Source organism: Ornithodoros turicata, chromosome 8 (genome assembly GCF_037126465.1).
Source record: "Ornithodoros turicata isolate Travis chromosome 8, ASM3712646v1, whole genome shotgun sequence".
Classification (NCBI taxonomy): Eukaryota; Metazoa; Arthropoda; class Arachnida; order Ixodida; family Argasidae; genus Ornithodoros; species Ornithodoros turicata.
Window position 1 is genome coordinate 15,884,793 of NC_088208.1, and position 16,388 is coordinate 15,901,180.

At 49.8% G+C, this 16,388-nt stretch overlaps 1 protein-coding gene across 2 annotated transcripts; it reads right to left on the reverse strand.

Moving 5' to 3' along the window:
• Positions 1–5,914: 5,914 nt before the first annotated feature.
• Positions 5,915–14,418, reverse strand: LOC135366529 (microtubule-associated protein futsch-like). 2 transcript variants are annotated; one of them, XM_064599253.1, is made up of 2 exons: positions 14,271–14,418; positions 5,915–14,214 (listed from the first exon to the last, which is right to left on the reverse strand). In XM_064599253.1, the coding sequence occupies exon 2, from the start codon at positions 14,110–14,112 to the stop codon at positions 6,019–6,021; it is 8,094 nt and encodes a 2,697-aa protein (XP_064455323.1). In that variant the 5' UTR covers positions 14,113–14,214; positions 14,271–14,418; the 3' UTR covers positions 5,915–6,018. The 2 variants fall into 2 exon arrangements, with proteins under 2 accessions (XP_064455323.1, XP_064455321.1); XM_064599251.1 differs by having other exon boundaries at positions 5,915–14,217.
• Positions 14,419–16,388: the final 1,970 nt, after the last annotated feature.

The window sequence follows — 16,388 nt, forward strand, 5'->3', positions numbered from 1 at the left end:
CTATTGTAGTGAGAAGGAGGTGATGTTGAAGGACCTCACTTGGGCTCTGTCAACGCCACCTAGATACCTGCTTAATGCCTCCCCTCCCTCCTTCGCTACGTAGATACACAAAGGCTGCGTTCCAATACCTCGCGCCCGCGAAGCCGCCTGACTAGGCAGCTGAGTAGACCCCTTTGCTTGTCACTATTGGAACAGGCTTGCCTAGCCGAGACGCCTGTGGCGCCATCTCGTTGCTCACGCAAGAAATGCGTACGGCGCAAGCGCAGCAGGCACTAGCGTTTCCCGCTGTCAGCCATCCCGGCTGTCAGATGGTCAGGCGTATAACTAGACTGCATCGACGCGCACTAGGCGGTAGCCGACTGAATAGCGGACTTGGCGAGATTTGGAACGAGGCTTAACATGGCGGCACTTCCGGTTAGACCGTTAGGCAGTCGACTAACCGGGCTATTGGAACGCAGCCAAAGTCAGAATTCGTCCACTACCGCGATTCGCAGTTCTGCGAATTCAAGAACTCGACCTTGCGCTTCTGCCATCAAGAACTCGTAAATGATTACAGCTATCACTTCGCAAATAAGAATATTTTCCAGAAAACCAGTTTTGATAAAAAAAAAAGGGACCATTTTGCGCTTTATTTTGTTTTTCCATTTAGTACGCGGGGACGTTCACTACTCGCAGACGTCAGTGTCCGTCCATGCGGTTGGCAGTGACTCGGCTCCATGACTACGACCGCTGAAGGCTCGTTCGCGATTGGCTAAGGCCGTTGAAAACATGATGCTGGTTGGCTGGATCTTAGATGTTACGTCACGTCGACGAGTAAACGCCTTCTTCTGTCTAGGTGGCGCTACCTGACAACGATGGGCGAGGCACTCGTCGAGAAAGGCATGTGATAAAACACGTGCACGGCCCCCTATGTGCGATACGTACAGGGCTTTGCATACGTCACGCGCTATGTGTCACGTACCCGTGTTTTCGAATTTCCCGCCACTCGACAAAAGTGGCTGAAAAAATATTAAAAGAAAATCATCGTGATAAAGCAGCACAAAGACGCGGACAAAGAAGGAAGACAGGACGACTGCTAACTCTCAACTGGCAGATTTTACTAAACAAAGCATGTTTATACACAAAAGAAAGGTTGGTGCCTGCTCTTAGTCACATGACACCATCGGGTTACACCGCAACGTGTTTCCGAGATAACTTATCTCCGCGGGGGAGAGGCTCAGTGACGGAGCGCTTACGCATACATCATCGTCCTGTTTCGTAATAAAAAATGCCTCTACTATTTCCCTCGTTAGCTGCTCATTGTGTACTGATAGTACATCTGTTCGCGCGAGGTCTGGTTTGCACCCACAGTCACGACAGTGCAAAGCGAGGTGCCCGGATGGTGTTTTCTTAATGGATGCCCCATGTTCTTGAAGTCTGACGTTAAGACATCTTCCGGTTTGCCCTATATAAACGCGTCCGCACTGCAGTGGGATCCGGTAGACCACTCGTACCGGATCCCACTGCAGTGCGGACGCGTTTATATAGGGCAAACCGGAAGATGTCTTAACGTCAGACTTCAAGAACATGGGGCATCCATTAAGAAAACACCATCCGGGCACCTCGCTTTGCACTGTCGTGACTGTGGGTGCAAACCAGACCTCGCGCGAACAGATGTACTATCAGTACACAATGAGCAGCTAACGAGGGAAATAGTAGAGGCATTTTTTATTACGAAACAGGACGATGATGTATGCGTAAGCGCTCCGTCACTGAGCCTCTCCCCCGCGGAGATAAGTTATCTCGGAAACACGTTGCGGTGTAACCCGATGGTGTCATGTGACTAAGAGCAGGCACCAACCTTTCTTTTGTGTATAAACATGCTTTGTTTAGTAAAATCTGCCAGTTGAGAGTTAGCAGTCGTCCTGTCTTCCTTCTTTGTCCGCGTCTTTGTGCTGCTTTATCACGATGAATGTACACCAACTACCCCGCCTTCACACACTCCTTAAAAGAAAATCAGCTTGGAAATCTTCCTTGCCTGCACCAGGCACAGTTCATAACAGCTGGGACACCGCCTGTACGTTCATCCCAAATAATGAGCAACGTCATCATACTATACACGGCCAGAATGTAATGGCATTACATCACTCCTCCACAAAATGCAATCCATTAGCATTACTCATTTCCGGGATGCAATGCATTACCTTGGAAGGCATCAGTGCCCATCTTTGCTCGCAATCAGCTTAATGCTGTTGTTGAGCCGTCGTCTTCGGCAAAAATTTCTCCAGCGCTGCGTCGTGCTGTGGCAATCACTTTCCAGTCTCAGCCGCTGAAAATAATGACGTCTATGACCGGGAAAGTTCATTCAACGTGTTGCTTCTCCGTCTTTTCCTTATATTTATATTTTCGGCGTAAATTATTTCTTAGCTGCTCTGTGGGTGGTATCTTCTTCGAACCGAAGGCCCTGCGGGAGGCCCGTTCTTCATACGTCTCCATCATTGTCTTCTTTTAAACCAACCGACCAACCCTTCCTTCATCGTAAAAAGGTCTCACAAAGGGCTGTGCATGTTTTGCGCGATATGTGAAATTGAACTATCGCAGAGTTTGTAGTTACTTGTCGTGTCCGCTGGTACAATTCGCCGTGCACAGTGTCGTAGCCATGGGGCGGGGGGGGGGAACCCCTCCCCCCACAAGACACCCATAACAAAATCGTACCTTTGGTCGTGCATATAGGAGAGGGAAAAGCGAGGGTGAAATCTTCGCACAAAAACTACATGATCTAACCTTACATGAAAACATCACGGTACTGTGTGTTCACACTAGCGACATGCTCACGGAAGATTCTAGTGGAACAAAAACTGAAAAGACTTACAAAACGCTTACAGAGAGGAAGTTCCGTCCTCTATTATGTGAGCATTCGCACGGTGCGGAATATCGGAAGTGGCGTACTGCGCACTTAGCAGACGACACTTAGCAGACGACACCGTCAGCGTCTTTCTTGTCGTCTGCTACAGAACACCGTGTGACTGTGTTGCTGGATATTCCCCACGGCTAGCAGTGTACGTGAACACTGGACGTTGAGCACTCGCGCTCAGAAAGCTATGACGTTTTTCACGTCTTCCGCTTCTGCGGCGAATGTCGCTCGTGTGAATACACTGTTACTGAAACTTTCAACAATGCGATGTTCCACGGTGTGGAACATTAGGATTTTTGAGAAGAACGCTGCATGCAGTCCCACCTGAAGTAAAGTTACTGACATACAACTCCCCTGTTCGGCGAAAAGTAGAGTACGCGTGAATAACATGAGATACCCAAATCAGAGATATACCTTTTCGATCAACTGCAGTCACCCCAATATGAAGCTGCACGTTTCACTTATAATAAACACGACTGCTCTAGCGAAAGATAATTTAAAAATCCAGAGCTACACCACTCTCAGGAAAGAGAAGGAAAATATGCAGACTTTCACTTCTGTGTAATTTCTTTTCTTCCTTTTTTTCTTTATTTCAGGTTCACCGTACCTATAAATAGAACATCATTCCTCGAGCACTATTATCAAAGAGACTGTTGGAACAGACTGCATTCCAATATCGCCAGTACTGCCTGTAATCAAAATCTACTTTCTATGTAGCTTGATTTAATGTTGTGAATTAGATGTGTTGCATTACACTGCTATTGTGTCATTAAATTGTTGCTTACCGTTTCCTCTTGTGTCGGATGTATACTGACCCCTCCTTCCCCACATTTTTTTTATTCTGTGTTAGCGCCGCGAAGCAACTGTGGTTATCAGCGGTGTACACATGTGGACAGATGGAGAGAGGACAGCAGGAAGGAGTGGGGGGACAGGAGGGTTACTATGCGTCCTGGGCCGACTTCAGGGCGAACTGAGCCGACATTCGTCTGGGAAGTCTTCGGAAAACCTCAGACATCCCAGCCGATGGTAGGATTCGAACCCACCACCTCCTACACTGTTAAAACAGAACTTCACCACATAGCACGCCCCCAGCCAACCACCATTCCAAATGATATTATTTATTTATTTATTTATTTATTTATAGTACCCTCAGGGCCGTGAGGCATTGCAGAGGGGAGTGGCAAACAGACAGGCATATAACAATAAATAAAGCCATGTAGATACAAATGTAACGCAAAACAATTAGCAATACATATAAATGTAGTTACAAGTACAAAGGACACTTTCACTGCGTGATGTTAGTGGTTAGGGTGGTGAAGTCAGTCTTCGAGTGTGTCCTTGAAGGTAGATGAGTCCCGGATATTAACAACGTTACGCGGTAGACAATTCCATTCACGAGACGTGCGGATGAAAAATGAGTCAGAGAAAGAATTGGTTAAATTGGATCCAATCCAACCCAATCCAATCCAACCAAATCCAATCCAATTGGAAAGAATGGAATTGGTGTTGCAAGGGGTACACGAAGGGGACCTTCCGTGCGTGATCGATGCGTTGTGAAATGTACAGTGGAGCCGATAGTTAAGACGAAAGAACGGGATCATTGTGGTAGTATATTTTCTGGAATATAGGATGAGACGGGCCATTTTACGGCGACGCCAGAGAGGTGATAAGTGTAAAAGTTGTTTCCTGTGTGTTACGCTAGATGCGCGGTTGTAATTTGATAGGATAGGGCTGTTGCAGTGGAGTTTGCACAGCGCCATTTCGGGCCCAAACGGCCACGGATCACAACAGTAGGTAGTTTAATCAGCGGGATCTGCATGCATTTGCTTCACATTGGTAGGAGCCTGATGTAACGAGCGGCGAATGAAACCAGTAGTTGAGTTTGCATGACCGCATATATGGGCTATGTGGGTTTTCCATGACAGGTTAGATATGTGGACACCTAGGTGCTTGAACGTGGAGACTCTTTCAAGGTTCACACCACTAATGTTGTATTCGACTAGGGGGGATGGTTTGTGGGGGGATCGAGAGATTCTCAGATGCTTGCACTTACTGATGTTCAACTCCATGGACCAAGTGGAACACCAGGTCGCAATAGAGGCCGGCATTCGGGTAGAGGCTGATACTGGTTTCCGCTGCAGGCTGTCCTCTGTTCTGAGAGCGTGAGCGCCGGCATGCTTTTGTGTAGTTTAGACAGCAATTTTAGGAGTACACTGACTGAACAGAATGTCAAACTTTGTAAAACGGTGACTATACTTTCGATTTTCCGACATTAGCTAACTTCTAGCATCCTCGGCTACAAGTCCCTTAAGCAAGCAGCAGTTGAGCCAGCTTGTGTTAATCTTCCCGCGAGACCGTGACACAGACAGACACTTACTCGTAGTACCGTATTTTCACGCGTATTAGCCGCGGCTTATGCGCGATTTTTTTTTCTCACGGGCGCCCTGCGGCTTATCCACCGGTGCGGCTTATCTGATGACTATTTTTTCCTGGTATTTTCCCCATACGCCGATTTTAACGAAAGGGCCGACAGTGTCTCTGGAACAGCACTGCCCTGCCGATGCACGAACAGTGCGTAACAGGGACGGGTCCACATTCGAGTAGATTGATCTTCCTGGTGCATTCCCCCAAGCAGATTTAAGGAAAGTGGTGACAGTGATTCACGTCTTCTGGAAGTTCACTGACCCATCAGTCGACGAAAAACACCCGACAAGGGCACAATCCGATCTTGGTAGAACTCCAGAACTGACCTCCTCTGTTGTACACTGTGCCGATCCCGGAGTATGGACCACAGGGTTTATGGCCTTCTCTATGGTCTCCTTTGTCGCACAAATCAGTCGTCTCGTATTGCCCGCGGCTTATCTGCGGGTGCGGCTTATCTGCCAGAAAATTTTCAAAACGTCCCAAAAAACGCGTCCTGCGGCTTATCTGCGGTGCGGCCTATACGCGTGAAATTACGGTAATACCTCCCACTATATGGCTTCGCATAAATGTGGCTGCGGTTAGAGAACGAAACACAAATGCGGTATATAAACAATACTATTTATTATCAGGTAGCAATTTATCAGGTAGTATTATCGGGCAGCAATTTGGTAGCAATTTGGTCAACGAACGTTGCCTAGTCGCTAGATCCAGATTCCACAGCGCGGTTCCAGATTCATGGCACTGCTTCCACCGCACTTGAACACCTTCAGAAACTGCTCGTCATTTCCAAGTGGTACATTCACTCTCTCCCAGTTGGGACTCTCCTGATACAGCGTTGCCCTTCTCAAGTTCTCACACACGCCCTGGGCGTACGATACGTAGAACATCTGCGTCCACGTCAACCCCTCCAGAGCCTCAGAATCCTGTACGGAGCCGGAGTGCCTCAGAGCGGACGCATACGCGTCATAGACATCCTTATCTGGACCCACGGCGGCGTTGTCGACGACGTTTAGCGCTCCAAGAGGGTCTTGTCGATTAGCTGTTTTATTTTCAACATGGTCTCTAATCCTGAGGTACTGCTTATTGATGCACGATCTTATCGTCTCGTAGCGGCGACGCGCTGGTGAAGCCCAGGACCCTGTGACAGCAGACTGACTTTGTCCTTGACTGTCAATGTTCCCGCCAAGGAAAACACGAAGGAGGCACCGCAGAACCTTGACGCCAAAGCGAGGAACTTGAAAGAGGAGTGAAAAGGGTGTTGGAGAATCCCTGACGTCGAGTGTTGACAATGACAAGAGGAGGACTTTGTTGTCGGAGGAGTACGTGCAATCCTCGTGAGTAAAACTGCCACTCAAGTTGCTGACGCCCGCTGACGTGGTAATCGCAATGGACGATTTGAAGCGGTAAGCCCGTAGACGTTGGTATGAGAGCAAAGTTTGTCCAGGCAGAACGTCTGGAAGGCGTTCAGGTGGAGGCCCTTGAGTAAGACTGTCAGATACTGTATCGTTCTCAAAGAGAAAGCGAATGTCAATTTCGCGTACTTGGCTAGCAACACGGGCTCGGGTCCTCGTACCCATCCAGTGCAACTTCGAGATTCGATTAACGGCACTCTTCTTCAGATCTGAGGTCAACACCTTCAGTGCGGGAAGGTTAACGTTCTTCTGAACTGCTGCGTAGACTACACGTTCAGCTGTTGCCTTGGGAAGGGCATCGTTGAGAAGTGTGCGAACGCATTCGGATTCCCGAGTAACGGCTGCGGAAGTCTTCTTGCCAGCAGCAAGAACCTCTTTGGCGCTGATTGGAGAGAAGAGAAACACATGACGAACCACGCTGAAACCGAGATAGTTCATGATCGTTCTTGAGGGTGTGGTTTGAACGAGTTTTACCAACGCGTCGACGAATATGGAACTTTGCGTGATGTAGACGCTGCCGTTGGAAGTCGAGATGTCTTCGTCCCCGAAGGCGTTGTTGATAAATGGCTCAACGACTGTCGCGAGGCCGTCTCGTCTTTCTACTTCGCCGTCGCTTATGCTGGACAGCTTAAAGATGAAGTCCACTACTGCCGTAGAGTCCTGGTCGATGTACGAGCTCGACGGATGAACCACTTTAAACGCTTTCGCTACGTCAGCTGTAAGGCCGTCTCTTCCAAAGACCTTCTGAAGGTCGCGTTGAACGGGAAGAATGTGTTCACCCCTGCTCAACACTATGACCCTTTTATCTCGACGGAGGGCTGGTATTACTCTTACATTCACCAGAGGAGATAACGACATGTGCCTTATGATTTTACCGGCTTTCCTCCACACGTCAGCGACGTCTGGTTGATAGTCACGGGCCACATACGGCCAGCCTCGGAGCCCAGTCATATTGAGGATGCTCAAGAAAGGCACGTTTCCCAGGTGAGCTATCTCGTCCACGTTGATGCAGCTCTGCCAGAATTGCTTGGCTGTCGCGATATCGCCGCTGCCTGGACTGCGCTCTTTGAAGAAGTTTATGACCGCTCTCTGCACTTCTTTCTTTGCAAACGCATCGGCAGATGCATATGATCCCTTGTCTTTCAACTGAGACGAACACACATAACCATAGAAATCGTCGCAGGGATTCAAGGAGCGGTCTATAGACTTTATCAGAGCTAGGGCTTCCAGGCTACACTGCAAACTTGCGCAGAAGCGGGTACCATTCGGTGGGGCACTCCTCACGTCGTCAAACCTTTGCCAGGGGCCAAACATATTGGCGCCATTGCCGCTTTCAAAGCTCGGTTCCTCTTGCTGGCGTGTCCATCTCCTCTTGCTGTACAGGGTTATGGCACCCGCGAGACCCGCTATGGCCACTATGAGGAAGAGGAAGTAAACTGCAGTCTGACCCTTATTGGTAAACCTCCGGAAACTTTTAGAAAGCGATTCGCTGTAGCGAGCTGCTTCTGGAAGTATCGGGTCAATGGACCTGTGCTTGCTTCTGTCCCACATGTCAAGACACTCAGATCGCGAAGGCGATTCAGTGGACACGGTGAAACTGTACATATTCTCACGAGATGCAGATGACTCGGAGCAAGAACGGGAAGCACTCGCGGAAACCCCCAGGTCCAGAGCAGGAGCCGACGTGGAAGCCATCGCGATCGCGGCCTCTCTGTCTTCTAGTACCTCGCTCTCAGGCGCCTGCGTCGCGTCGTACGCAGTCATGAATGAATTGGAAGTAAATGGCGTACCTACACTTCTGTAGATGGTTGGCTGAGAGAACGCGTTTCGTGGAGATCGCCTCGTTGGTTCATAAGGCATGAAGCCACACCTCATTCCTTGGGGACGGCGGGAACCTCTGCAAGCGAGCGTCGGCTGACACCACTGTGGCGGTGTGAGCGGTTGGCGGTGATGATGGTGCGGTCGCACAGATTGCGCGCCGCTCCCAATCAAAGCAGTCTGAGCAGTGAATCTTGGTCCCATGGGAGGAGGAGACGTTGGTGGCGAAGGAAATGCGTATCGCATGTTGCGCTTGAACATAGTTATCCTTTCTTGCTGTTTTGGATCCTGTTGAAAATGGTTGAGCAGTTGCGGTTCGGCAGGTGGCAATCCAGGCTGGATGAGGATAGTTTCAGTGGGTCCTGGAGAAGATTGCGGAGGCGGTGTTGGTTGTGGAAGCACTGAAGGCGGGCCACTTCCATGTGTTAACATTATCCTTGTAGGTAAATGACTCCCCACTAATTCTGGTTCAACTGTGCCAGTTAATCCTGGTTGCTGCGTCTGCGGGTTGACATTCTCCTGCGGATTGGGCATGCGTAGACCGTGTATTTGCGTTAAGATAGTCTGTCCTCCGCCTTGCGATTGCAGCAAGAACGTCTGACCGCTGTTCATACCATCGAGAGTGATAGGCCTGATGTGGCTTTGTCCAAGCGACTGTGTCAAGATCGGCAGCCCCCTGCTTCCAGGTACTATAATAGTTTGCTGTACAGGCATTCCTTGTACGCCTTCTGTTGCTGGCTGCGATGTACCTGGGCCCATTGACGGCGCCATGCCGCGAGGACTCGGGGCACCCGCTCCTGCGTCTTGCCGGCGAAATGGGTCCACTCCTATGGTTGGCAATCCGAACTGGTCCTCCGCACCTGCAAAGCGTTTTAGTTCCGTTTGCGATGACGGTCTCATTAGAGTAGAAGTATAAGGATCATGTTTGCTTCCTCCGGGTATAAAAGCTGACGTGGCTGCTTCACGTGGATTAATTCGCTCCATAGACCTCATCTCCACGCATGGCTCAATCCGGCAATGTGATCCCCCTGTTCCATAGACGGGACCTTGGATGGTCTCACGACCTGCGGTTGGAGACTCCGCCATGAGCCGTGCTTTTAAAGCCTTACGCCGTCTCAACTCTCTGTGGCACGTCCTCTTCCTAGAATGGGATCTCTCGGAACGTCTGCATCCCGATCTGGAGCGCTTGGAATCTGAAGTGGTAAGATGCACAGATTCCAGATGCCTCTGCATGTCTTCAGGGGGCACATGCCACACGTTTATTCGAGGGCCTGCGGCGCTCGCTTTAAAAGTCGAGTCCTCGTCTATCTTTGACTTCGCGTCATCATACTGCGAAGGAAAGGAACTGGCCGAAGCTCTCTTCTGTGCTTCCTCTTGCCTCTTCGAGCTTTTAGTCTTGTCCTTGCTCTTTTTCACATTGTGTATGGTTATCTGAGTAACGTCTTCGGACGACCCATCACCTTTCAACCCAGTCTTTGATGTTTTCACTACGAGCGTCTGCTTCTCGTCATGGTCCTTACGCTGAAGAACAATCATAGGAGCCAACCCTTCTATAGGAAACATTTGCACGTTAATGCCTTGCGCACCCGCCTGCGAACTCTGCTCGACATTTGGCGGTTTTCCTTTAGAAGTCGGAGAGCTCCGGGAGTGACCAGCTTGGGTGCTAATACCACCTGATACTAAGGTCGCACCAGATCCAACCCTCACGGGTGGAGGATGTTTCACGTCAGTGGTGGGATTCACTTGGCCAGCACGACGGTTCAACCTCGGCTCAGAACCTTTTTGCCGTATAGCGATGTTTCGAGCAACATTAACCTCTGAGCTCCTTTCTGGAAGCTTCCGCCACTGGCGCAGATCCACGTTAGAGCTTAGAGGGGTCGTTGCCCGAGAGATATTCGCTGCAGATTCCATGTGGGACGCCGCGTGTGTGTAGCCTGCCTGGCCAGTGTAGCCCGTCTGCGTTGAAGAAGGGCTCCGACATGGACTGCCCTTGCCCCGAACACCCTTACGGTTGTCGGCTACCCATTCTTGACTCGTAACCTCACTCACTGGATCGCGTCCCCGTTCATCGACGGCAACTCTAGTTCTTGCGGTACGCTGTCTAGAGTCTTTTCTTTGGTCACGACGAAAATCTCGCCTTCTGGATCGTTCGCTATAGCTTATCCAAGAGTCACGGGAAGGCGATCTCCCAAGGGTGTCGGTGTCGCCGGGTGCGTATTCACTGGAAGGTTGAGGCTTGAACGGTCCTCCCTGTGTTGACAACGCAGAGGATGAAGGAGTCCTGCCCCTCAATGAGTCTTCAGCATCCTTAGTGGAGCGGCCTGGCTGGCGTATTCTTGCACCGTCGTCCGGGCTGTTACTCTGGCCTTCTATGTAATCTTTTCGTCCATATCTTTCCGTCCTGCGTTCATAACGCGTCTCCACTCTTTGCTCTGGTGTCCCTTCTTCTAGATTTCGTGGCGGCCCCCTTCTTCCTCTGTCGTCATCCTGGTGACTCATTTTCTTTTGATTAGACGGTGTGTTGTGTCCCCCATAGTCGGCCTCGTATCTGCTATGCTGAGGTTGTTGACTTAACCTCAAGTTAATATCACCTCCCCAAGCATAGTCTTTCTGATGCTGTGCTCGTCTTGTCCTTGCATCTACATCCATCTCTCTTCTGTCAGCATCTTTCGTGCTGATGCCCATATCGCTATCCTTGACGTAGCCACGTGGAGGAGACGTTGATCGTACGTCGCATTCACTGACGTTCCTGTAGCCGTCATCTTCGCCTCCCTTGCATTTAGCCGCGTACTGCCTGTCCCTAGCCTCGGAGTCACTATCTTTCCCACGAGCTTTGGAACTTCGTCTGTAGTTGTCATCTTTGTACGTCCTGTTGTCAGGCGAAGAAGCCGCAGTTCTTGAACCCGTGTCCGCCTGTCTCTTGTATTTCCTTGAAGTTGCTTTCGTCCTCGTCCTATATAAGATGTCAGCACTTCGGTGCTCGCCTCTTAGAGGGGAAGCTTGTGTTGCCCTACTAACAACGCCTTCCTTCTGTCTCGTTCGCTTGGTCGGTGATGGAGATTTTTGTCTGAGGTCATCCTTACTGAAGCTCCAGTCATGTGATGGAACGGAAGGAGGAGGTTCAGAGGGAGGCGTGTGTGGAGAAGTTGTGGAGAGGAGCCTGTCTCTGCGATCAGGGCGATCTTGTCCGATCTTGCGATCATATGATGACTTTGTTCTGTTATATAGTTCGATTTCGACTTCTTTGGTGTGTCCTGTCCTACGGCGTGACGGTGGTGACCGTGACCTATATCGAGGATCAGACGTTCTGACGTCGGCAGGGTCCCTTCGGTCGCGCATGTCTTGTGGGAGACTTCCGTCTGAACCTGTTCGGTCATAAGAAGTGTCTCTCATACGCAATCCAAAACCTTCCCGCTGGTCGCACCACGAGCCCTGTGAGCGGATACCCTCTGCGTCTCTTTGACCGTACGATAAACGTTGTGGGTGGTTTCCCTCGGTTCCTCTCCGGCCGTAGGGGGTACCGCGCTGCTCATCATAATGGGACCCGCACATTTCTGCCACATCAACGTCCTTCCTTCTGTACCCAGAATCGCGAGGAGCCGCCGTTGTTCTTTGTTCGAACGAAAACTGTCGATATCCGTATGATGCAGCGTCTCCTCTATGAGGCGATCTATCTCGCCGCTCTTTGTCTCTCTCTAAAGACGACGTACGCTCCTTCGCCACAGCCTCTTCGGAACACTTGTCACAGAACCGCCGTTCTCTACGCCCGCAGCTTCCAGCACTGTCAATACTCACGGACGCTGTGCGTGGAAGTATAAGGCTAATTCCTCCACCGCTGTCACGTTTGATCCTAATGTCTTCCTCTTCATCATCACCCCTTTTCCTTGTCTTATCTGACTTCTTGATGCTCCTTTTTTTCTTGCGGCCCTCCTTCCGAGTTTCTTTAATTTCTCGTTCTTCCTCGCACGGTGTTACATTTTCTTCTTCGCTCACATCCATGACCTCTTTTCTCCGCTCTTGTTTTTTAGCGTTCGCTTTCTTTTTCGCTTGGCTCGTCTGTTCGGCTTGCCTAAGCTTCCGTGTCCCCTTACTGTTCGCGCTTCCAGTACTACCCGCACTGGTCCTACTTTCCAAACTGTCCCTACTGCCTCTGCTAACCCTACTACTTCTGCTCCCTGCGCTCTCACCTCTACTTTCTCGTGCGTCGTCTTTACTGGTTACGATTCCTCCCGTTTCCAGATGATCGCTGTATTTGTCGCCTTTCCATTTACGAGCCACGGCCTTCTTTTCCCCTTTGGACGATACCGCTTTCTTCACGACGGAGACCTCTCTGCCATCCTTCGTTGCAGAAACTGTCACTTCTGAGGGCATATTCTTCCGCCGAAAGACGAGGCTCGTAACAAAGTGCACCTTCTTATCTTTGCTCTCATCACCTTCATTGCCTTCGGATGTCTCCATCCGCGTCGCTTCTTCCCTGCCTACATCGTCCCTGCCATTCCTTCTAGTTGTGCCGGACTTCTCCTTCTTGGACGAACGCTTCTTCTTAGGCGTTATTCGCACTGGTTCTAACGAATTAGATTTCGCCTTCTTCGACCGCTTCTTCCGTTTGGGCGATCTTTTTTCGGTGTCATCAAGATAGCTCGCGTCAATAAGCGCCATCGGCTCGATCTCTGACAGGTCAACGTCACCCTTCACGTCACCGGTAAGAGATTCCAGGATGCCACAGATGGTGTCGACCTTATCCAGGTCTTCCATTGATTTGCGTACGACCTTTCTTCGCGGGTGGGGAGGATCGTACTCGATAGGAGGATACTCTGTTTCTATGTCCGACCCATCTCCGAGCTGGAATTCTTCCATAAGAGTATCGACAGCGTCCTCAACGATGTTGAGAACCTGCGCGCTTGCTTTGTCTTTCCGCCTTTGCTCGGAAGATTGATCCTTGTGTTTCTTGGGTCTACGAGGACTACGTGACGTTCGTTGAACATCGGAGTCGGAACATTCGTCCTGTCCACCTGTCCCTCTCGAAATCTTATTCAGTTCCTTGTTCGCCATCGCAATTTTGTCTTCAACGACCGCGAACGGGTTGGCGTAACCCAGCTCTGCATCTGGCCCCGAACGGTGAGTCTCGTACGCTGGATACACATGCAAGGAACGAGCAGAGTTCCCAACAGGATCACCCTTCAAGTCGTCGATGCCGACTGTTTTGACAGATAATATCTGCTCGCCCCCTCCGCCGATCTGTACGGGTTCCAGTTTGAGGTCTTGCTCGAAGCTATCAAATGTCGGGGCCATTCCGAGCTCGTCTCTGTCGGGCTTAGATACTTTTCCGGCTACAAATCTTTCCAACGTCATCTCGCTTTGCGACACCAATGTACGAGATGCCACTGCGTCGTGTGATACATCCGAGACTCCAAGGACAACTGACGCATGTTCAATTTCTGCAGGACCGCTCTCGTTCGTTCCTCCGGTTGCCACAACGGATGCTTCCGAAGCATCACTTTGCAGGTTCCCATCTGTAGAAGGCAACGAGACGGACATCTCGCCTGCAGAGGACCGGTCCTCCATATGTCAAAGAACTTGCCTAAACGTCCACTTATTCAATCGCACGGCTCACGTATATACTTCTGTAGAACGATCTATAGACTCGTATTCTTTTGTTACACAGCACTGCTGTAAGGAAGATAGCGTCAGTTATGTCCGATGCAAAAGGATGTCCGGCTTACCTGAGCATGACTCCACGACGTTACCTGGTTGCGATGTCGGGCTGCATGGACAGAATGGGAGAGAACGCACGACAGTGTCCGCCGTGCGGTGGAATGGCGAGTGCGCATGCCTTCGGACGGCTGCTTCGTCTTCGTCCCCAGGGGATTCTTCATGATGGTCACGACCAAAGTCAGACCACCGGAACGTCTTTGAAAGTCTTGAAGACGTCTGACCGGAAGGCTGAGGAAAAGCTCACGTATAACTCAGCAAAACTAATATTATTGGGGTAGCTAGTCCCCATCCCATCGGGACTAACATCGTCATACTTTTTTTTTTTCTATTCTTTCTAAACTACTGTAGAAGTGGTGTTTTTCGCGCGGAATTCTTTTTCGCGTTTTTCGCGCACACCTCCAAAAACGCGAATTTAAGTTCCCGCGAATAACTCTGGCCCTATGAGGGCGAAAATCGTTAGGCGTTCCACGCTATACCGCGACTACCTGATACTTTCTACTCCATGTAGCATAGGCAGTTTAAGCAAGCGCAGAAGATTGTTTTATCCCATCAGACAAGATGAAAAGAAATGAAAATTCATCATGCTTTTGTTACACCTATAAACGCTTTGCACTATACATGCAATATACCACTATACCACGAAGCCAGAACGTGCCTTTCCCTGAATTCTCAAAACCAGCTTGAATGATAGTACCACATCTCACCCGAACTGGTCAGTGCCCCGAGTGATAATTAATAGGACTGCTAAAATAAACTGGCTAACTTGCACACGGCCATTGCCTCCTACAGGATCCCTAAAGGCCATTTGACAGGACCTTTCCTCCTATCTCTGTGAGGAGAAGAAAGGAATAGACCTAGAATGCTGCAATCCACGTGAACAACGGATGTCTTAGTACGTGCCGAAATGTGCCCGAGTATTGACGGCGGCACGATATGCAAGAGCAAAGCACTCCCGGAAACCTGTGTCGCGAATTTAAGTTCTCGCGAATCAATCCTCAAAGCAGCTCTGCTCGAAAACGCGAAAATATTTTCCACGCGGAAAAAAACACTTCTACAGTAAATGAAATAGTCGACCAGTAACTTGCACTAGTAGACGGGCTCTCAACGAGTTGGGAATTCTCCTTTGTGGAGGGGGATGAAGCCTCCTTTTCTTTCCGCGGCGGACTCGGAACGCAAATGGAGACAGGAAAGCGACTAAAAACGTGACCTCATTTGTTTGTACCACTAATACAAAGAAGCCAACCGTGACCTTCGTGAAGGAATATGGCTTTGTGAGACGGCAGTGTCCTCCGCCCGCGCTGTTTCGGTTTCACTTTATGTACCAACGTCATGATTACGTCATGATGACGTTTCTTCGGTAAAGGTCTAAGGGAAAGAGCGCATCCGTACACTGCTCCGCGCAAGAAATATGTAAACCGAAACCAATTAATTACTCAAAAGATAACCATGCGTCGACGTGGTTTTTTTTTTTTTATTCTGGAACAGGTTTCGCTGAATGTTCCGATCGATAAAACAGATAGGTTCCGAAAGCGTCCGAAGTTACGAGTTTTATTTAATTAATGAGCAAACGCAAATGTCTCGGGGATGACCACTGAAAAGAAAGCTTTTCGATGGTGACACCTGTCTACGAATTATTCAGCCTGCCGACCTTCGTGAGACACCCGGAGTTGCCTTAGATAAACAGGATGGAGATTGATGTTCTGAGGCTGGAACACAGAACATTAATTTCCATCATGTTCAACAGATATGCCGCTTGCGTTGGCTCTGCCCGTCGTATGAATGTGTTTGTGAGTGAGAAAAGAGAAAACATGTAAGAGTGAACGTGGGATGAGTGAGGGTGGTTGGTTTGTCCCTTCACATGACGCAACCTTGGAAGTCACTGGAGACTGGAGAGGCGTGTTAGCCAAGCTCAATTGGTAGAGTTCTGGACTACCCTGGACCACGACCTACTACCCAAGTGAAAAAAAAAAAACGTGCTTGGCCCAAAGTCGGCTGAGAGGAGTTGGCCAACTAAGCCAACCTTGGCCCAAGCTTATACAACATGGTTGGGCCGAGCTTGGGGATTGACAATGGCCTGAGAGAGACTGGCCATCCATTGGCCACCAACATAGGGCCAACCTTTCTGG